The sequence below is a fragment of the Bombina bombina genome, chromosome 6 (genome assembly GCF_027579735.1).
Source record: "Bombina bombina isolate aBomBom1 chromosome 6, aBomBom1.pri, whole genome shotgun sequence".
NCBI classification, from domain to species: Eukaryota; Metazoa; Chordata; class Amphibia; order Anura; family Bombinatoridae; genus Bombina; species Bombina bombina.
This window is the reverse complement of record NC_069504.1, coordinates 569031898-569054746: the sequence shown is the minus strand read 5'-3', so window position 1 is coordinate 569054746 and position 22849 is coordinate 569031898. Positions and strand designations below refer to the sequence as shown.

Genomic DNA, 22849 nt, shown 5'->3' with positions numbered 1-22849 from the left:
TGCTAGTTATGCATAACTCCACAGGAGGGAGCACAATGTTATCTATATGGCACACATGAACTGGCACTGTCTGGCTGTGAAAAGCTAATAAAATGCACTGAGATAAGAGGCAGGGACTTAGAAAAAGGCAGAGGTATAGAGGATATAAAGTATATCAATATAACAATGTTAGTTGTGCAAAGCTGGGGAATGGGTAGTAAAGGCGTTTTGCAAACCAAAGACTCAGGCACAGACGATTGTGACCTACATGTGGGGAAAAGGTGTATTACTTGATCCATTTTATTTATTTAAAAAAAAAAAAATATTAATTAAAAAGTTTGGATTTCAGAGTAAGTTTGGATTTGGGGATTTGTACCTGTATAGACATATTTTTTATAAACATGTGGGACATGTTCCGAAATGGAAATATATCTTCATCAGTTTGCCATCAAAGAGCACCTTCTACTGGCCAACAAGAAAAAGGTTTCCTGTCTAATCAAGCAAAATCTGATGGTGTCATATACATATGAAAATATTATCCCTTACTAGAGTGAAATAGAAGGAGCCAGGGTATGTTTTCATTACTGCACTTTCCTGTCTGCTTACCACAACTCTGGTAAAACTACAACTTAACAAAACAATCAAGTATAAATCAGATCATAGGTATTTCATGATACAGAATTCTTAAAGGCACTAGTTTAACGGTCACACAAATTACTTGCATGAATAATAAAAGAATTGTACAATTGTGTAAGTAGAGTTTATTAAAGGGACACGGAACCCAATTTGTTTATTTTGTCATTCAGAGCATACAATTTTAAAAAACTTTTGAGTTTACTTCTTTTATCTATTATGCTTCATTCTCTTGATTTCTTTTGCTGAAAAGCATACTTAGGTAGGGTCAAGAGCAGCAATGTACAACTTGGCATTAACTGCTGATTGGTGGCTGCACACATATACCTCTTATCATTGGCTCACCCAGTATGTTAAGCTAGCTCCAAGTAGTAGTGCTCTTTCAACAAATACCAAGAAAATCAAGCAAATTATATAATAGAATTAAATTATTAAGCTGTTTAAAATTGTATTCATTATCTGAATTATGGAAGATAAAACTTGAGTTTAATGTCTTTTTATTACCCATTCCCCAGTTTTGCATAACCAACACAGTTATATTAATATACTTTTTACCTCTGTGATAATGTGATTATCTTGTATCTAAGCCTCTGCAAACTGCCCCTTTATTTCAGTTCATTTGACAGACTTGCAGTTTAGCCAATCAGTGCCTGCTCCCAGATAACTTCACGTGCACAAGCACAATGTTATCTATATGAAATACATGAACTAACACCCTCTAGTGGTGAAAAACTGTTCAAATACATTCTGAAAAGAGGTGGCCTTCAAGGTCTAAGAAATTAGCATATGAACCTCCTAGGTTAAGCTTTCAACTAAGAATACCAAGAGAACAAAGCAAAATTGGTGATAAAAGTAAATTGGAAAATTGTTCAAAATTACATGCTCTATCTGAATCATGAAAGTTTATTTTGGCCTAGACTGTCCCTTTAAAGCATGTTTGCTGTCAATTATTAAATATGGTTAATAAGTAAGCCTTAAAAAATGTGATATACAATAGACGATCATAAAGAATACAGTATTTATGCTAAATATGTTGATACTATATTGCATATTAACTTCTTTTTCTGAAAGAAAGACATAATTAAAGGGACTCTGTACCGAAATGTTTTCTTTCGTGATTCAGATTGAGCATGAAATTATAAGCAACTTTCTAATTTACTCCTATTTTCTCCAACATAGGTGTGTCCGGTCCACGGCGTCATCCTTACTTGTGGGATATTCTCTTCCCCAACAGGAAATGGCAAAGAGCCCAGCAAAGCTGGTCACATGATCCCTCCTAGGCTCCGCCTACCCCAGTCATTCTCTTTGCCGTTGTACAGGCAACATCTCCACGGAGATGGCTTAGAGTTTTTTAGTGTTTAACTGTAGTTTTTATTATTCAATCAAGAGTTTGTTATTTTGAAATAGTGCTGGTATGTACTATTTACTCAGAAACAGAAAAGTGATGAAGATTTCTGTTTGTATGAGGAAAATGATTTTAGCAACCGTCACTAAAATCCATGGCTGTTCCACACAGGACTGTTGAGAGCAATTAACTTCAGTTGGGGGAACAGTGAGCAGTCTCTTGCTGCTTGAGGTATGACACATTCTAACAAGACGATGTAATGCTGGAAGCTGTCATTTTCCCTATGGGATCCGGTAAGCCATGTTTATTACGATCGTAAATAAGGGCTTCACAAGGGCTTATTAAGACTGTAGACTTTTTCTGGGCTAAATCGATTCATTATTAAACACATATTTAGCCTTGAGGAATCATTTTATCTGGGTATTTTGATATAATAATATCGGCAGGCACTGTTTTAGACACCTTATTCTTTAGGGGCTTTCCCAAAGCATAGGCAGAGCCTCATTTTCGCGCCGGTGTTGCGCACTTGTTTTTGAGAGGCATGGCATGCTGTCGCATGTGAGAGGAGCTCTGATACTTAGAAAAGACTTTCTGAAGGCGTCATTTGGTATCGTATTCCCCTTTGGGCTTGGTTGGGTCTCAGCAAAGCAGATACCAGGGACTGTAAAGGGGTTAAAGTTCAAAACGGCTCCGGTTCCGTTATTTTAAGGGTTAAAGCTTCCAAATTTGGTGTGCAATACTTTTAAGGCTTTAAGACAATGTGGTGAAAATTTGGTGAATTTTGAACAATTCCTTCATGTTTTTTCGCAATTGCAGTAATAAAGTGTGTTCAGTTTAAAATTTAAAGTGACAGTAACGGTTTTATTTTAAAACGTTTTTTGTACTTTGTTATCAAGTTTATGCCTGTTTAACATGTCTGAACTACCAGATAGACTGTGTTCTGAATGTGGGGAAGCCAGAATTCCTATTCATTTAAATAAATGTGATTTATGTGACAATGACAATGATGCCCAAGATGATTCCTCAAGTGAGGGGAGTAAGCATGGTACTGCATCATTCCCTCCTTCGTCTACACGAGTCTTGCCCACTCAGGAGGCCCCTAGTACATCTAGCGCGCCAATACTCCTTACTATGCAACAATTAACGGCTGTAATGGATAATTCTGTCAAAAACATTTTAGCCAAAATGAACACTTATCAGCGTAAGCGCGACTGCTCTGTTTTAGATACTGAAGAGCATGACGACGCTGATAATAATATTTCTGAAGGGCCCCTAACCCAGTCTGATGGGGCCAGGGAGGTTTTGTCTGAGGGAGAAATTACTGATTCAGGGAACATTTCTCAACAAGCTGAACCTGATGTGATTACATTTAAATTTAAGTTGGAACATCTCCGCATTCTGCTTAAGGAGGTATTATCCACTCTGGATGATTGTGACAAGTTGGTCATCCCAGAGAAACTATGTAAAATGGACAAGTTCCTAGAGGTGCCGGGGCTCCCAGAAGCTTTTCCTATACCCAAGCGGGTGGCGGACATTGTTAATAAAGAATGGGAAAGGCCCGGTATTCCTGTCGTCCCTCCCCCCATATTTAAAAAATTGTTTCCTATGGTCGACCCCAGAAAGGACTTATGGCAGACAGTCCCCAAGGTCGAGGGAGCGGTTTCCACTTTAAACAAACGCACCACTATACCCATAGAGGATAGTTGTGCTTTCAAAGATCCTATGGATAAAAAATTAGAAGGTTTGCTTAAAAAGATGTTTGTTCAGCAGGGTTACCTTCTACAACCAATTTCATGCATTGTCCCTGTCGCTACAGCCGCATGTTTCTGGTTCGATGAGCTGATAAAGGCGGTCGATAGTGATTCTCCTCCTTATGAGGAGATTATGGACAGAATCAATGCTCTCAAATTGGCTAATTCTTTCACCCTAGACACCACTTTGCAATTGGCTAGGTTAGCGGCTAAGAATTCTGGGTTTGCTATTGTGGCGCGCAGAGCGCTTTGGTTGAAATCTTGGTCGGCTGATGCGTCTTCCAAGAACAAGCTACTTAACATTCCTTTCAAGGGGAAAACGCTGTTTGGCCCTGACTTGAAAGAGATTATCTCTGATATCACTGGGGGTAAGGGCCACGCCCTTCCTCAGGATCGGCCTTTCAAGGCAAAAAATAAACCTAATTTTCGTCCCTTTCGTAGAAACGGACCAGCCCAAAGTGCTACGTCCTCTAAGCAAGAGGGTAATACTTCTCAAGCCAAGCCAGCTTGGAGACCAATGCAAGGCTGGAACAAGGGAAAGCAGGCCAAGAAACCTGCCACTGCTACCAAGACAGCATGAAATGTTGGCCCCCGATCCGGGACCGGATCTGGTGGGGGGCAGACTCTCTCTCTTCGCTCAGGCTTGGGCAAGAGATGTTCTGGATCCTTGGGCGCTAGAAATAGTCTCCCAAGGTTATCTTCTGGAATTCAAGGGACTTCCCCCAAGGGGGAGGTTCCACAGGTCTCAGTTGTCTTCAGACCACATAAAAAGACAGGCATTCTTACATTGTGTAGAAGACCTGTTAAAAATGGGAGTGATTCATCCTGTTCCATTAAGAGAACAAGGGATGGGGTTCTACTCCAATCTGTTCATAGTTCCCAAAAAAGAGGGAACGTTCAGACCAATCTTAGATCTCAAGATCTTAAACAAGTTTCTCAAGGTTCCATCGTTCAAGATGGAAACCATTCGAACTATTCTTCCTTCCATCCAGGAAGGTCAATTCATGACCACGGTGGATTTAAAGGATGCGTATCTACATATTCCTATCCACAAGGAACATCATCGGTTCCTAAGGTTCGCATTCCTGGACAAGCATTACCAGTTCGTGGCGCTTCCTTTCGGATTAGCCACTGCTCCAAGGATTTTCACAAAGGTACTAGGGTCCCTTCTAGCTGTGCTAAGACCAAGGGGCATTTCTGTAGTACCTTACTTGGACGACATTCTGATTCAAGCGTCGTCCCTTCCTCAAGCAAAGGCTCACACGGACATTGTCCTGGCCTTTCTCAGATCTCACGGATGGAAAGTGAACGTGGAAAAGAGTTCTCTATCTCCGTCAACAAGGGTTCCCTTCTTGGGAACAATAATAGACTCCTTAGAAATGAGGATTTTTCTGACAGAGGCCAGAAAAACAAAACTTCTAGACTCTTGTCGGATACTTCATTCCGTTCCTCTTCCTTCCATAGCTCAGTGCATGGAAGTGATCGGGTTGATGGTAGCGGCAATGGACATAGTTCCTTTTGCGCGCATTCATCTAAGACCATTACAACTGTGCATGCTCAGTCAGTGGAATGGGGACTATACAGACTTGTCTCCGAAGATACAAGTAAATCAGAGGACCAGAGACTCACTCCGTTGGTGGCTGTCCCTGGACAACCTGTCACAAGGGATGACATTCCGCAGACCAGAGTGGGTCATTGTCACGACCGACGCCAGTCTGATGGGCTGGGGCGCGGTCTGGGGATCCCTGAAAGCTCAGGGTCTTTGGTCTCGGGAAGAATCTCTTCTACCGATAAATATTCTGGAACTGAGAGCGATATTCAATGCTCTCAAGGCTTGGCCTCAGCTAGCGAGGGCCAAGTTCATACGGGTTCAATCAGACAACATGACAACTGTTGCGTACATCAGCCATCAGGGGGGAACAAGGAGTTCCCTAGCGATGGAAGAAGTGACCAAAATCATTCTATGGGCGGAGTCTCACTCCTGCCACCTGTCTGCTATCCACATCCCAGGAGTGGAAAATTGGGAAGCGGATTTTCTGAGTCGTCAGACATTACATCCGGGGGAGTGGGAACTCCATCCGGAAATCTTTGCCCAAGTCACTCAGCTGTGGGGCATTCCAGACATGGATCTGATGGCCTCTCGTCAGAACTTCAAAGTTCCTTGCTACGGGTCCAGATCCAGGGATCCCAAGGCGGCTCTAGTGGATGCACTAGTAGCACCTTGGACCTTCAAACTAGCTTATGTGTTCCCGCCGTTTCCTCTCATCCCCAGGCTGGTAGCCAGGATCAATCAGGAGAGGGCGTCGGTGATCTTGATAGCTCCTGCGTGGCCACGCAGGACTTGGTATGCAGATCTGGTGAATATGTCATCGGCTCCACCTTGGAAGCTACCTTTGAGACGAGACCTGCTTGTTCAGGGTCCGTTCGAACATCCGAATCTGGTTTCACTCCAGCTGACTGCTTGGAGATTGAACGCTTGATCTTATCGAAGCGAGGGTTCTCAGATTCTGTTATCGATACTCTTGTTCAGGCCAGAAAGCCTGTAACTAGAAAGATTTACCACAAAATTTGGAAAAAATATATCTGTTGGTGTGAATCTAAAGGATTCCCTTGGGACAAGGTTAAGATTCCTAAGATTTTATCCTTCCTTCAAGAAGGATTGGAAAAAGGATTATCTGCAAGTTCCCTGAAGGGACAGATTTCTGCCTTGTCTGTGTTACTTCACAAAAAGCTGGCAGCTGTGCCAGATGTTCAAGCTTTTGTTCAGGCTCTGGTTAGAATTAAGCCTGTTTACAAACCTTTGACTCCTCCTTGGAGTCTCAATTTAGTTCTTTCAGTTCTTCAGGGGGTTCCGTTTGAACCCTTACATTCCGTTGATATTAAGTTATTATCTTGGAAAGTTTTGTTTTTAGTTGCAATTTCTTCTGCTAGAAGAGTTTCAGAATTATCTGCTCTGCAGTGTTCTCCTCCTTATCTGGTGTTCCATGCAGATAAGGTGGTTTTACGTACTAAACCTGGTTTTCTTCCAAAAGTTGTTTCTAACAAAAACATTAACCAGGAGATTATCGTACCTTCTCTGTGTCCGAAACCAGTTTCAAAGAAGGAACGTTTGTTGCACAATTTGGATGTTGTTCGCGCTCTAAAATTCTATTTAGATGCTACAAAGGATTTTAGACAAACATCTTCCTTGTTTGTTGTTTATTCCGGTAAAAGGAGAGGTCAAAAAGCAACTTCTACCTCTCTCTCTTTTTGGATTAAAAGCATCATCAGATTGGCTTACGAGACTGCCGGACGGCAGCCTCCCGAAAGAATCACAGCTCATTCCACTAGGGCTGTGGCTTCCACATGGGCCTTCAAGAACGAGGCTTCTGTTGATCAGATATGTAGGGCAGCGACTTGGTCTTCACTGCACACTTTTACCAAATTTTACAAGTTTGATACTTTTGCTTCTTCTGAGGCTATTTTTGGGAGAAAGGTTTTGCAAGCCGTGGTGCCTTCCATTTAGGTGACCTGATTTGCTCCCTCCCTTCATCCGTGTCCTAAAGCTTTGGTATTGGTTCCCACAAGTAAGGATGACGCCGTGGACCGGACACACCTATGTTGGAGAAAACAGAATTTATGTTTACCTGATAAATTACTTTCTCCAACGGTGTGTCCGGTCCACGGCCCGCCCTGGTTTTTTTTAATCAGGTCTGATATTTTATTTTCTTTAACTACAGTCACCACGGTACCATATGGTTTCTCCTATGCAAATATTCCTCCTTAACGTCGGTCGAATGACTGGGGTAGGCGGAGCCTAGGAGGGATCATGTGACCAGCTTTGCTGGGCTCTTTGCCATTTCCTGTTGGGGAAGAGAATATCCCACAAGTAAGGATGACGCCGTGGACCGGACACACCGTTGGAGAAAGTAATTTATCAGGTAAACATAAATTCTGTTATCAAATTTTCTTCATTCTCTTGGTATCTTTATTTGAAATGCAAGAATGTAAGTTTAGATGCCGGCCCATTTTTGGTGAACAACCTGGGTTATCCTTGCTGATTGGTGGATAAATTCATCCACCAATAAAAAAGTGCTGTCCAGAGTACTGAAACCAAAAAAAAGCTTAGATGCCTTCTTTTGCAAATAATGATAGCAAGAGCACGAAGAAAAATTGATAATAGGAGTAAATTAGAAAGTTGCTTAAAATTGCATGCTCTTTCTGAATTACAAAAGAAAACATTTGGGTTCAGTGTCCCTTTAAGAGCCACTGTATAATAAATGCCAACTTTTTGCAAAGTTCAAGACTCCATATTGACTGTGCAATTTAAAATGTATCAATCCAACAAAAGCCAACAGCACCTCAGTATATTTAAAACTTTTTCTACTTTATTGGAACATCATATAAAAATAACGACGACGTTTGTTAATTTCGACCTTAATCAAGTAGTGACACAGCATGATTAATGGTGGTTAGACTAAAACGTCATCTATATTTTTAAATGTTCTTCCAATAAAGGAGAAAAAGTTTTGAATAAACTGAGGTTGTGTTGCCTTTTGTTGAATTGCTGAAAGTGAGGGTGCTTACAGATCCTTGCGGCTTGCACTCATTATGTTATTTAGTCATGCTGACTAGGGTTACACCGATACTAGTATCGGTATCGGTGCCGATACCAAGTATTTGCATGAGTACTTGTACTCATGCAAATGCAACAATACTTAAACCGATATCTCCACTTCCTACCCGTACGTCATTTTGTGTTGTTTTTCAAACTGCATGTTCCCATTTCATTTTAAGCTGGAGTGAAGACTTAACTAAAAATTGTTCAATACAAATTGCTGTTATTTGTGTTATTGTACGTTTGAGAACAGTGCTCCAAAAGCTGCTACTATACAGCTGGAAGCCTCTCTGGGAGAGATCACTGTACCTCATTCAGACAAACCCTAGACTGAGATTTCCAGCTCTAGCTAAAATGGTCCATAAATAACTTTCTGCCCCATGCAGTAGTGTGAAAAGTGAAAGACTGTTCAGCTTAGTGTCAAATGTCCTTACTGATAATAGAAACAAACTTATAGCTGAACATGCAGAGATGCTTCTGTTCCTGAATAAAAACTTGGCACTAACTTTTGAAAAATGATTCTAATTGCTAGATTGCCTGTTATACTGCCCGTTCTCATCTTGAACAATTGTGCTCAAAACATACTGTACTCTGAGGAACATCCTTAGCCAGGGCTGGACTGAGAATAAAAAGCAGCCCTGGAAAAATTTGAAAGCCAGCACTATTTTCCGTTGAGTCAGTAGAATGCAATGCCACATTTTTCTCAAAGGGGATTACTGGGACACTCCTTCCTCAATGTTGTTTTTCAGAACTAAATTATATTACTTTGTATTAAATACAAATGTCTGATTGATGTTATATAGGCACCCTACAACCCAATTGCATACAGTAATCACCCTTTTAAATTGTAGCTTTCCAGCCCCAACTGCTGCAGCTGTTATTTATTGTTATTATTAATATATTTTATTGTAATATTTTTTATTTATAAACATGTTCTGTGAACTTTGTGACAACAATCGAATAAAACTTTATTTCAAAATGTCTTTTAAGTTACAGTTCATAATTATAAAGAAGCTACCTTAAATCATTAGTCGGTATTGTGCTTGGTAAACTGTTATATGACATAAAAAAAGTATCGGTAATTGTATCGGTGAGTATTTGAAAAAAAGTATTGGTACTTGTACTCGGTCTTAAAAAGTTACTTCTAGTATCATAGGTTATTTGTTTGAAATTGTTGTTGTCAGTAATTTAACATTTGTGTTCACTTTCAGTATCTAAATATTTAATACGATCACATTGTCTCATCTATAACTGTCCTAAGGAGTGGTATCTGCCTTTTTATTATGTATAGACAATTACAATAACTATATAAATATATCCCTAAAACAGTTCTCAGAATTAAAACCATATAACGCTGGATGCACTCTAGTCAAGTAAATTTCCTGAGTGGAGCTGATATGTAGTTGATTTCTATCCATATCCTGGTGGTCCTTGGTTGTGCACTTATAGTGAGTTAATATTATGTTATCATTGCTATATAAGTGGCTAAATAAATCATCTTTTGAAGTATACTGATCATCACTCTGATCTTTTTAGTGCTCGTCGACAGACTACAAACCGACCTGCTCCAGGAGGAGGGAGGCCAAAACCTCAGCCAAAACCCAAACCACAAGTACCACAGTGCAAAGCCTTATATGCATATGATGCACAGGACACAGATGAGCTCAGCTTCAATGCCAATGACATCATTGAAATCATCAAGGAAGGTAAAAAAAATAAATATCTCAAGCTCTTTTGTGTTTCATCTGTGATCTTGAACAATTTAATACTGCTGTATATTTTTTTATCACCTGGCAAGGACTGGCTTTTAGTCTCTTCTGCTAGTGACTTCTACAGACTGTGTCACACTAATGCCCCTAAGTTTGTCTCCTCACAAACACATTATTCATCACCAAACACACCTGCTTCATCTATTAATACTTCCTTCTTCATGCCTGACTGGCACAAATTGTGTTCCTTTGTATTCTTGCTCTGCCACAAGTTGATGGCGTTATTTTTGCTTTTTTGTCAGACCATTATAGTTGAGTTGTATCTTTTTATTTCCTATTTTCTGTATATTCTTTCTTCTATAAAACCTTAATAATTCAATTAAAATGAAAACAAAAACTGTTATTTCTATAAAAACCCATGTACCCCTAATCTTGCTTTAGAAATGAATATCCAGAAGTTAATTTTTTCCATATTTTTTAAAAAGGCTGTTCAGTCAAACACAGTCATTGCTCCTGCAGCCTTTCATAGCTCTACGCTGTCTTGTCTAATATGGGGGCACATTTTATCTGGTTCTTCTAAATGACAATGAAACATCAAATGTGCACTGATAGGAGACTTGTGCCTTTTTGACATCTTAAATATCACCAGTTCATTACTGCTCTAGGTTACCAAGGCAGATGTTGTGAGTATGTATTATATGGGTCTTTATTCTCAGTAGCATTAAAGAAACAAATGCTGTTGGCATTTATCAATGTGCGGTGGACATGATCCGCAATATCGGATCATGTCCGCCCGCACATTAGTAAATAGGCCCCATCATGTTCTCCACATAGAAGAAAATGTTCTTTTTATTTATTTATATATATATATATATATACAATTTGTTTTTTATATATATATCTATATCAATATATAGTGATATATATATATATATATATATATATATATATATATATATATATATATATATAGCATATACAGATATATACAGAAATATCTATTTTAAAATAAAAAGGGCATTTTTTTCTATGCATGAAGAACTTTGGAATTTAAATTGTTTCTATTCAAAACACATTAAAACACATTAACAATGAATACAAAATAGGTATTTGGCCTGGAAGGGTATACAGGTATACATTATATATACAAATATAAACATATAAATATGCATGTATACACTTTTATATATATATATATATATATATATATATATATATATATATATATATATATACATACATTTTATATATATATATATATATATATATATATACACTTTCAAGAAAAAAGCACTCTGATTTTAAAAAAATAGAATTTACTAGTGTGATGTTTTCGAGGTATTCACCTCTTCCTCAGACAAAATCAAAATGAACAGTGAACAATTATATACACATCTCAAACCCCTCCCCTCAGTAGTGCAACCAATCAAACATAGAGTACACCTGATTGGTGGATCAGAACACACCTTTAGTATTATGTGTCAAGTAGAAAACAAATCATATAAAAAAGCACTCTGATTTTAAAAAAATAGAATTTACTAGTGTGATGTTTTCGAGGTATTCACCTCTTCCTCAGACAAAATCAAAATGAACAGTGAACAATTATATACACATCTCAAACCCCTCCCCTCAGTAGTGCAACCAATCACACATAGAGTACACCTGATTGGTGGATCAGAACACACCTTTAGTATTATGTGTCAAGTAGAAAACAAATCATATAAATAGCACCAGAATATATTTATACAGATTATATATTATCTTATATCAGATCACCTTATGTTATTATATATACAGAAAACTTATAATATCATAAATACTAGAAAAAATGAGAAAATATGAGAGTAAGGATGTCCCTTAATAGTGACTGATGTACCATCGCTATTGGCAGCGTGTGCTGTGTATTAACTATGTGTACAAACAAGTGGATTTAAAAAAAATAACATTAGCCTACCGTTAGAATGCTATATTACATGTACTGCTATATTGAGTCCAATGTCAAGTCTGCGATTCTCTAACTCTAAGATCGGAAATTCGGAATGCAAGGAACAAAATTAAATATCCAAACCGCTCCCCTGTGTTCACGGTCAAACTCGGGGGCGAGAGGGGGCGGGGCTAGGGTACGTGCAATGACGTGCATTCTACAGAGGTGTGTGTGTTATCAGGCTCCTGATAGGGTCATATTACGTGGGCAACAAGGAGGCAGATCCCTATTGGAACTCCTTTCCTGTGAACGTGCCTCGCAACTATGTTGACTTTAAACATCTATGCCATGATCAGCAGAAGCTGTCCAAATCTAGAGAGTGAAAGTATTATTGGATTTAAAACTTGAGAGTGTACTACCCAAATGTAACTAGCCTGTTAGAGCGATGTGTATTTACACAATTTAAAAAAAAAAGGTGCTAAACTCACCCCTTCTGTGCTGCGGCAGCTCACTAAAGACAACAGCTCCGGCCACCCACGGCACAGGGCCCTTTACGAATGAGGTGACATTTCCACCTCTAAACTAATAGCCATGCTAGGATGTCAGATAACACACATGGCTATTGGTTTATAGGTAGAAATGTCACCTCATTGAAGAAGAGCGCTGTGACATGGGCGGCCGGAACCACTGACTTTAGCAAGCTGCCGAGGCACAGAAAGGGTGAGTTTAGCACCCTTTTTGTAGTAACTGATGAAGGAAATTATAGTTTATTTTTAATGATGGTAAATCCTAGCGTTTTTTTAAATGCTTGGATTTACCATCACTTAAAAATGATATATTTTTATTAAATGTATATATATATATATATATATATATATGCGTGTAATATTTTATTTTAATGTATTTTCTCCAACATTGGTGTGTCCGGTCCACGGCGTCATCCTTACTTGTGGGATATTCTCTTCCCCAACAGGAAATGGCAAAGAGTCCCAGCAAAGCTGGTCACATGATCCCTCCTAGGCTCCGCCCACCCCAGTCATTCTCTTTGCCGTTGCACAGGCAACATCTCCACGGAGATGGTTAAGAGTTTTTTGGTGTTTAAATGTAGTTTTTATTCTTCTATCAAGTGTTTGTTATTTTAAAATAGTGCTGGTATGTACTATTTACTCTGAAACAGAAAAGGATGAAGATTTCTGTTTGTAAGAGGAAGATGATTTTAGCAGACAGTAACTAAAATCGGTTGCTGTTTCCACATAGGACTGTTGAGATGAAGTAACTTCAGTTGGGGGAAACAGTTAGCAGACTTTTCTGCTTAAGGTATGACTAGCCATATTTCTAACAAGACTGTGTAATGCTGGAAGGCTGTCATTTCCCCTCATGGGGACCGGTAAGCCATTTTCTTAGTCAAAAACAAACAGAATAAAGGGCTTATTATGGGCTAAAATACTGGTAGACATTTTTATGGGCTAAATCGATTGCTTTATTTGTGCATATTATTCAGATTTAGGCTAATAATTGGCATTTATAATCTTGGGGAACGTTTATAAAACGGCAGGCACTGTATTGGACACCTTTTTCAGTCAGGGGGCCTTTCTAGTCATAGACTGAGCCTCATTTTCGCGCCATTAATGCGCAGTTGTTTTTTGAGAGCAGGGCATGCAGATGCATGTGTGAGGATCTAAGAATCTCTGAAAAAGCTTTTAGAAGGCGTCATTTGGTATCGTATTCCCCTCAGGGCTTGGTTGGGTCTTAGCAAAGACTATATCTGGGACTGTATAGGGGTTAAATTGAAAAACGGCTCCGGTTCCGCTATTTTAAGGGTTAAAGCTCTGAAATTTGGTGTGCAATAATTTTAAGGCTTTAAGACACTGTGGTGAAATTTTGGTAATTTTTGAACAATTCCTTCATACTTTTTCACATATTCAGTAATAAAGTGTTTTCTGTTTGAAATTTAAAGTGACAGTAACGGTTTTATTTTAAAACGTTTTTTGTGCTTTGTTGACAAGTTTAAGCCTGTTTAACATGTCTGTACCTTCGGATAAGCTATGTTCTATATGTATGAAAGCCAATGTGTCTCCCCATTTAAATTTATGTGATAATTGTGCCATAGCGTCCAAACAAAGTAAGGACAGTACTGCCACAAATAATGATATTGCCCAAGATGATTCCTCAAATGAGGGGAGTAAACATGATAGTACATCATCTCCTACTGTGTCTACACCAGTTTTGCCCATGCAGGAGGCCCCTAGTACATCTAGTGCGCCAATACTTATTACCATGCAACAATTAACGGCTGTAATGGATAACTCCATAGCAAATCTTTTATCCAAAATGCCTACTTATCAGAGAAAGCGCGATTGCTCTGTTTTAAACACTGAAGAGCAAGAGGACGCTGATGATAATTGTTCTGTCATACCCTCACACCAATCTGAAGGGGCCATGAGGGAGGTTTTGTCTGAGGGAGAAATTTCAGATTCAGGAAAAATTTCTCATCAAGCTGAACCTGATGTTGTGACATTTAAATTTAAATTAGAACATCTCCGCATACTGCTTAAGGAGGTGTTATCTACTCTGGATGATTGTGACAATTTGGTCATTCCAGAGAAATTATGCAAGATGGACAGGTTCCTAGAGGTTCCGGTGCCCCCCGACGTTTTTCCTATACCCAAGCGGGTGGCGGACATAGTAAATAAAGAGTGGGAAAAGCCCGGCATACCTTTTGTTCCTCCCCCTATATTTAAGAAATTATTTCCTATGGTCGACCCCAGAAAGGACTTATGGCAGACAGTCCCCAAGGTCGAGGGGGCAGTTTCTACTCTAAACAAACGCACTACTATTCCTATCGAAGATAGTTGTGCTTTCAAAGATCCTATGGATAAAAAATTGGAAGGTTTGCTTAAAAAGATTTTTGTACAGCAAGGCTACCTTCTACAACCAATTTCATGCATTGTTCCTGTCACTACGGCAGCGTGGTTCTGGTTCGAGGAACTAGAAAAGTCGCTCAGTAGAGAAACTCCATATGAGGAGGTTATGGACAGAGTTCACGCACTTAAATTGGCTAACTCTTTTATTTTAGATGCCGCTTTGCAATTAGCAAAATTAGCGGCGAAAAAATCAGGGTTTGCTATCGTGGCGCGCAGAGCGCTTTGGCTAAAGTCTTGGTCAGCGGATGTGTCATCCAAAACAAAATTGCTTAACATTCCTTTCAAAGGTAAAACTTTATTTGGACCTGATTTGAAAGAGATTATTTCAGACATCACTGGGGGAAAGGGCCACGCCCTTCCACAGGATAGGTCTTTTAAGGCTAAAAATAAACCTAATTTTCGTCCCTTTCGCAGAAATGGACCAGCCTCTAATTCTGCATCCTCTAAGCAAGAGGGTAATGCCTCACAACCCAAACCAGCCTGGAAACCAATGCAAGGCTGGAACAAGGGTAAGCAGGCCAAGAAGCCTGCCACTGCTAACAAAACAGCATGAAGGAGTAGCCCCCGATCCGGGACCGGATCTGGTGGGGGGCAGACTTTCTCTCTTTGCTCAGGCTTGGGCAAGAGATGTTCAGGATCCTTGGGCGCTAGAAATAGTTTCTCAAGGTTATCTCCTGGAATTCAAGGAACTACCCCCAAGGGGAAGGTTCCACAAGTCTCACTTATCCTCAAACCAAATAAAGAGACAGGCATTCTTACATTGTGTAGAAGACCTGTTAAAGATGGGAGTGATACACCCAGTTCCAATAAAGGAACAAGGAATGGGATTTTATTCCAATCTGTTCGTAGTTCCCAAAAAAGAGGGAACGTTCAGACCAATTTTGGATTTGAAGATCCTAAACAAATTTCTCAGGGTACCATCGTTCAAAATGGAAACCATTCGAACGATTCTACCCACCATCCAGGAAAGTCAATTTATGACTACCGTGGATCTAAAGGATGCGTACCTACATATCCCTATCCACAAGGAACATCATCAGTTCCTAAGGTTTGCTTTTCTGGACAAACATTACCAGTTTGTGGCTCTTCCATTCGGATTAGCCACTGCTCCAAGGATTTTCACAAGGGTGTTAGGGTCCCTTCTAGCGGTTCTAAGACCAAGGGGCATTGCAGTAGTACCTTACTTGGACGACATTCTAATACAAGCGTCGTCCCTGTCAAAGGCAAAGGCTCATACGGACATCGTTCTAGCCTTTCTCACATCTCACGGATGGAAGGTGAACAAAGAAAAGAGTTCTCTGTCCCCGTCAACAAGAGTTCCCTTCTTGGGAACAATAATAGATTCCTTAGAAATGAGGATTTTTCTGACAGAGGTCAGAAAATCAAAACTTCTAAGCTCTTGTCAAGTGCTTCATTCTGTTCCTCGTCCTTCCATAGCGCAGTGCATGGAAGTAATAGGATTGATGGTTGCAACAATGGACATAGTTCCCTTTGCACGAATTCATCTAAGACCATTACAACTGTGCATGCTCAAACAGTGGAATGGGGATTATACAGACTTGTCTCCAATGATTCAAGTAGATCAAAAGACCAGAGATTCACTCTGTTGGTGGCTGACCCTGGACCATCTGTCTCAGGGAATGAGCTTCCGCAGGCCAGAGTGGGTCATTGTCACGACCGACGCCAGTTTAGTGGGCTGGGGTGCGGTCTTGGAATCCCTGAAAGCTCAGGGTCTATGGTCTCGGGAGGAGTCTCTTCTCCCGATAAACATTCTGGAACTGAGAGCGATATTCAATGCTCTCAGAGCTTGGCCTCAACTAGCAAAGGCCAAATTCATAAGGTTCCAATCAGACAACATGACGACTGTTGCTTATATCAATCATCAAGGGGGAACAAAGAGTTCCCTGGCGATGAAAGAAGTGACCAAAATAATTCAATGGGCGGAGGATCACTCCTGCCACTTGTCTGCGATCCACATCCCAGGAGTGGAAAATTGGGAAGCGGATTTTCTGAGTCGTCAGACATTTCATCCGAGGGAGTGGGAACTCCATCCGGAAATCTTTGCCCAAATAACTCAATTATGGGGCATTCCAGACATGGATCTGATGGCGTCTCGTCAGAACTTCAAGGTTCCTTGCTACGGGTCCAGATCCAGGGATCCCAAGGCGACTCTAGTAGATGCACTAGTAGCACCTTGGACTTTCAACCTAGCTTACGTATTCCCACCGTTTCCTCTCATTCCCAGGCTGATAGCCAGGATCAATCAGGAGAGGGCCTCGGTGATCTTGATAGCTCCTGTGTGGCCACGCAGGACTTGGTATGCAGACCTGGTGAATATGTCATCGGCTCCACCATGGAAGCTACCTTTGAGACAGGACCTTCTTGTTCAAGGTCCATTCGAACACCCAAATCTGGTCTCCCTCCAACTGACGGCTTGGAGATTGAACGCTTGATTCTATCAAAGCGTGGGTTTTCAGATTCGGTGATAGATACTCTGGTTCAGGCCAGAAAACCTGTAACTAGAAAAAGTTACCATAAAATATGGAAAAAATATATCTGTTGGTGTGAATCCAAAGGATTCCCATGGAATAAGATAAAAATTCCTAAGATTCTCTCCTTTCTTCAAGAAGGTTTGGAGAAAGGATTATCTGCAAGTTCTCTAAAGGGACAGATCTCTGCTTTATCGGTCTTACTACACAAAAGACTGGCAGCTGTGCCAGATGTTCAAGCTTTTGTTCAGGCTCTGGTTAGGATCAAGCCTGTTTACAGACCTTTGACTCCTCCCTGGAGTCTAAATCTAGTTCTTTCAGTTCTTCAAGGGGTTCCGTTTGAACCCTTACATTCCATAGATATTAAGTTACTATCTTAATTTCTTCTGCTAGAAGAGTTTCAGAGTTATCTGCTCTGCAGTGTTCTCCTCCTTATCTGGTGTTCCATGCAGATAAGGTGGTTTTGCGTACTAAGCCTGGTTTTCTTCCTAAAGTTGTTTCTAACAAAAATATTAACCAGGAGATAGTTGTACCTTCTTTGTGTCCGAATCCAGTTTCAAAGAAGGAACGTTTGTTACACAATTTGGACGTTGTCCGTGCTCTAAAGTTCTATTTAGAGGCTACTAAAGATTTCAGACAAACATCTTCCTTGTTTGTTGTTTATTCTGGTAAAAGGAGAGGTCTAAAAGCGACTTCTACCTCTCTTTCCTTTTGGCTTAAAAGCATTATCCGATTGGCTTATGAGACTGCCGGACGGCAGCCTCCTGAAAGAATCACAACTCACTCCACTAGGGCTGTGGCTTCCACATGGGCCTTCAAGAACGAGGCTTCTGTTGACCAGATATGTAAGGCAGCGACTTGGTCTTCACTGCACACTTTTGCCAAATTTTACAAATTTGATACTTTTGCTTCTTCGGAGGCTATTTTTGGGAGAAAGGTTTTGCAAGCTGTGGTGCCTTCCGTTTAGGTGACCTGATTTGCTCCCTCCCTTCATCCGTGTCCTAAAGCTTTGGTATTGGTTCCCACAAGTAAGGATGACGCCGTGGACCGGACACACCAATGTTGGAGAAAACAGAATTTATGCTTACCTGATAAATTACTTTCTCCAACGGTGTGTCCGGTCCACGGCCCGCCCTGGTTTTTTAATCAGGTCTGATGAATTATTTTCTCTAACTACAGTCACCACGGTACCATATGGTTTCTCCTATATATATTTCCTCCTGTCCGTCGGTCGAATGACTGGGGTGGGCGGAGCCTAGGAGGGATCATGTGACCAGCTTTGCTGGGACTCTTTGCCATTTCCTTTTGGGGAAGAGAATATCCCACAAGTAAGGATGACGCCGTGGACCGGACACACCGTTGGAGAAAGTAATTTATCAGGTAAGCATAAATTCTGTTTTTGATGTGTTTTGTGCACCTTTTTTAACCCTTACAGTTTAATTCAGGTCTCAAGCTAATTTTCGACTTTTGCTTGAGCGCAGCCAATAGATTTCAACTTGTAATACCAGTGCAAATTAGCACTGTTGCGATATCCATTGAAAGTATAGGCTGTGATCGAGCGAAATTTGCCACACTAACCCTTTCCTGCTTTACCATAGACTTGTAATATAAAAATGGCGTGCTAAAGGTAACAGGGTCAAACGGAACTGGTTATCGTGTGCGTGCCACTTGTAATCTAGCCCTATGTTAGAAGCATAGTATTGAGATTTTTTCCCCCCAACTCCCTCTAGTCATGGTTGCCACCATTTTGTAATCTAGTTTTTTTGTATTGATTGAGCGATAGTCAAGGGCGCACTAACATCTGCAAGTCAGCATGGGTGCGATAACTCTCTTACATTATATAAGGACAAGCAGTAAAATTCTTGTGGAATATTGCTCGACCACTAAGCCAACGCTGCAATAAGCCTAGGGTGCGCTAGGCTGATGGTGCGCAAGTATTGTAGTTCTTCATGTAGTTCTGTGATATGCTATTAATAATAATGGGTTACTTCATCTCTCAAAAAGCACTACATTTCAAAATGGTATTCTGTACTATAAAACTTAATACACCATTTGTAATACAATCGCAATGAGAGCACTAATAGTGCTCTATGCTCGGGCACACTAAAACAGTTTTGGCTGTGTTAAGATAAAACTTATTGATTTTATCCACTTATAACCTTTAACAGATCAGATCCTGTAATTGTAAGTATCTGTTGATGAGTTCATGCAAAGATATCCCAAAATCTTGCCAAGTTTAAAGTTTTCATAAGCTTAGCTGAGTACCCTGCTAAAAAATGTGTCTGTCTTATGGGTGGTTGTGTGTCTCACAATTCAAAAGCAGCATAAGTTATGCACAAGTTATGTGGGTCTCTTTAAAGGGACAGTTTAGTCGAAATTAAACTTTCATGATTCAGATAGGGCAGGCAATTTTAAACAACTTCCCAATGTAGTTTTATCATTAAATTTGCTTTGTTCCCTTTATGGTATTTTTGAAAAGCTAAACCTAGGTAGACTCAAACTGATTTCTAAACTGTTGAAAACTGCCTCTTAGCTCAGAGCATTTTAAAAGTTTTTCACAGTTAGACAGTACTAGTTCATGTGTGTCATATAGATAACATTGTGCTCACTCCTGTGGAGTTATTTAGGAGTCTGCACTGATTGGCTAAATTGCATGTCTGTCAAAAGCACTGAGATAAGGGGGCAGTCTGCAGAGGCTTAGATACAAGGTATCACAGAGGTAAAACATATATTAATATAATTGTGTTGGTTATGCAAAGCTGGGGAATGGGTAATAAAGGGATTATCTATCTTTTTAAACAATAAAAATTCTGGTGTAGACTGTCCCTTTAAAGCTTTACAGGAACATAACTGCAGAGTGAAGCATTTTATTACTGTAAACATTTGCTTCTGATTCCTGAATATCTTCTATTTGAACTGTTCTTCTTGTTTGCAGATGCCTCAGGCTGGTGGACAGGCAGACTGCGAGGGAAACAAGGACTCTTTCCTAACAATTATGTTATGAAGATATAAAATGTGTTGAAACAACTCAGCAGTAACATTAAAAGAGGTGACCTGTGCACCCTGTCTCTTCACCACCTTCCAGTAGCTCTTCATGGAGGGAAGTGCCTCTTCGTACAGCATCATAACTTGAGAAGACCAAACCAAAGCACTGCTCTGTGTACTGTCAAAGAAGCAACTTTACAGCTCAATGCTTCAGAAACACAAAAGGGCATCAAAGCACTGAAATCACATTTATTTATTGTATTTAACCCTATTCTTTGGGAGAGTGAATGAAGTTGTGCTGGAATACTTTTGACAGAGCAAATAGACTTTTGAAGGGTTGTAATAAGTGCCTTTTGTATACTGATGTTTTGTTAAATTATATGAGATGAGTAATATGCACAATTCCTGTCTCTGTTTCCATGAGGATGAAGGGAACTGGTTCATATGCTGCTAAAAACATCCCAGTACCTTTTTAAGTGGGTGTCTAATAACTCAGAGGATAGGTTGTGATGAGTATACAATATGCAGTATGGATTTGTGCTCCATTACTAGTAACTGACAAACAGCAACGTACTGCATACATAATAGGATGTTGTTTCTATGCACAGTTGCATAGTCTTAATAGGAATATGGCTGGCCCATGTTAATGTCTTTGTAGAATGCTGTTACCTGCTGATACAGGAAGCATCTCACTATCTTGAGCTGTACATTTATAAAGCAAATCATATATATACTGTACATGTATAAATCCTTGCTAAAGCCATGTATGAATGTATTATGTAGTATTCCACTGTACTTATGGCAAATTTAGGGTTATTCTTACCAGGTACTCAGAAAATATGCACTTATGACAACATGTTTTTAAAGCTTTCCAACCTCTGCTGTTGCTTACGATGGAAATTATATTGGTGTAACCAATTTCCTGAATATTCATTTACAAATTGCTGCCCATTTATTGCTTCTGATCCGTATTATAGACTATTTAATAAACATATTTGTGTCTACTCTCATTAGTAGTCAGTACTCATTGTTCTGTGTATTAATTATACGGCTAAACCTGATATGGATTTGACAATTTATAGATAAAATATAAAGTATGTGCCTTTTTCAATCTGCATTAAGATAGTACTGTGTAATAATTAGAGACAGTAAAGTCAAAACTTTCACGATTTAGATAGAGCATGTAACTTTGAACAACTTTCTAAAATTAATTCTATAATCTAATGTACTTCATTCTCTTGCTGTCCTTTGTTGAAAAGCATACCTAGGTAGGTTCAGGTATGGCAATGCACTACTGGGCGCTAGCTGCTGTTTGGTGGCTGCATATATGCCTCTTGTTATTGGTTCACCCAAGTAGTGCATTGCTGCTCCTTCAACTAAGGATACTTAGAGAATGAAGCTAATTTGGAAACAGAATTAAATTTGAAAATTGTTTATAATTATATGTTCTATCGCAATCATGAAAGAAACAAAATAAAAAGTAGATCCTGCTTTTTCAACACAAACCAATACTTAATCCACCCATTTAGTATAGGCCAAATTACAACAACTTTAATTGCAAGAGATTTTTGAAGACCTAGAGATACATATACAAGATCAAAACAGAAAAACGCCACATTGTAACTGTGTCAATGCTGTTCATCTTGTCATTACTATTCTGAGAGTGTTTTTACAGCTAATTCGCCTCAAACATGTTTGCTTCAGCACTGCTATTAAATTCAAACTTTTGCCTGAAAATATGTATTGCACAAAACCCAGTATAAAATAACCTTCCCTGCATAGAAACTTGTTAAATTAGTTTACTGAACATTCTCACGCTGACATACAGACTCACACCCTAGTTAATTACAATATATATAGAATATTTTATAATCATGTCTCAGACAGATATATGTGCATTGTAAATTATATGAATTGTTAGTTCCTATCTGACATTTACATTGCATGGATGTGTATGACATTCATTAAAATGACAGACGAACATACACAATCATGCTCATATATACATAGACTAGGCTAGATCCTATTGTACCTACTACTGGTAATATTTTTTGGGGATCCTACACTTATAATATATATATTTAAAAAAAAAAAAAAACGGCTAGATTACGAGTTGTGCGTTAGCCATAAAAAGCAGCGTTAAGAGGTCCTAACGCTGCTTTTTAACGCCCGCTGGTATACGAGTCTTGTAGGTACAGGTGTACCACTCACATTTTTGGCCAGACTTGGAAATACCGCAAATCCACTTATGTAAATTGCGTATCCTATTTTTTCAATGGGACTTGCATAGCGCCGGTATTACGAGTCTGCCAAAAAGTGAGCGGTACACCCTCTCCTGTCAAGACTGGTACTGCATTTTAAAGTCAGTAGTTAAGAGTTTTACACTACAATGCCGTAGCATAAAATTCTTAACTAAAGTGCTAAAAAGTACACTAACACCCATAAACTACCTATTAACCCCTAAACCGAGGCCCTCCCGCATCGCAAACACTTAAAAAAAAATGTAACCCCTA

At 39.5% G+C, this 22849-nt stretch overlaps 1 protein-coding gene across 1 annotated transcript in view; it reads left to right on the top strand.

Moving 5' to 3' along the window:
• The window catches only part of MYO1E (myosin IE), a 416633-nt gene extending 395287 nt beyond the window's left edge, over positions 1 to 21346 (top strand). The window contains exons 27-28 of the mRNA XM_053717534.1: positions 9842 to 10011; positions 20287 to 21346. Coding sequence (XP_053573509.1) covers positions 9842 to 10011; positions 20287 to 20363 — 247 coding nt within the window. The 3' untranslated portion in view covers positions 20364 to 21346. The remainder of the gene's footprint in view (positions 1 to 9841; positions 10012 to 20286) is intronic.
• Positions 21347 to 22849: the final 1503 nt, after the last annotated feature.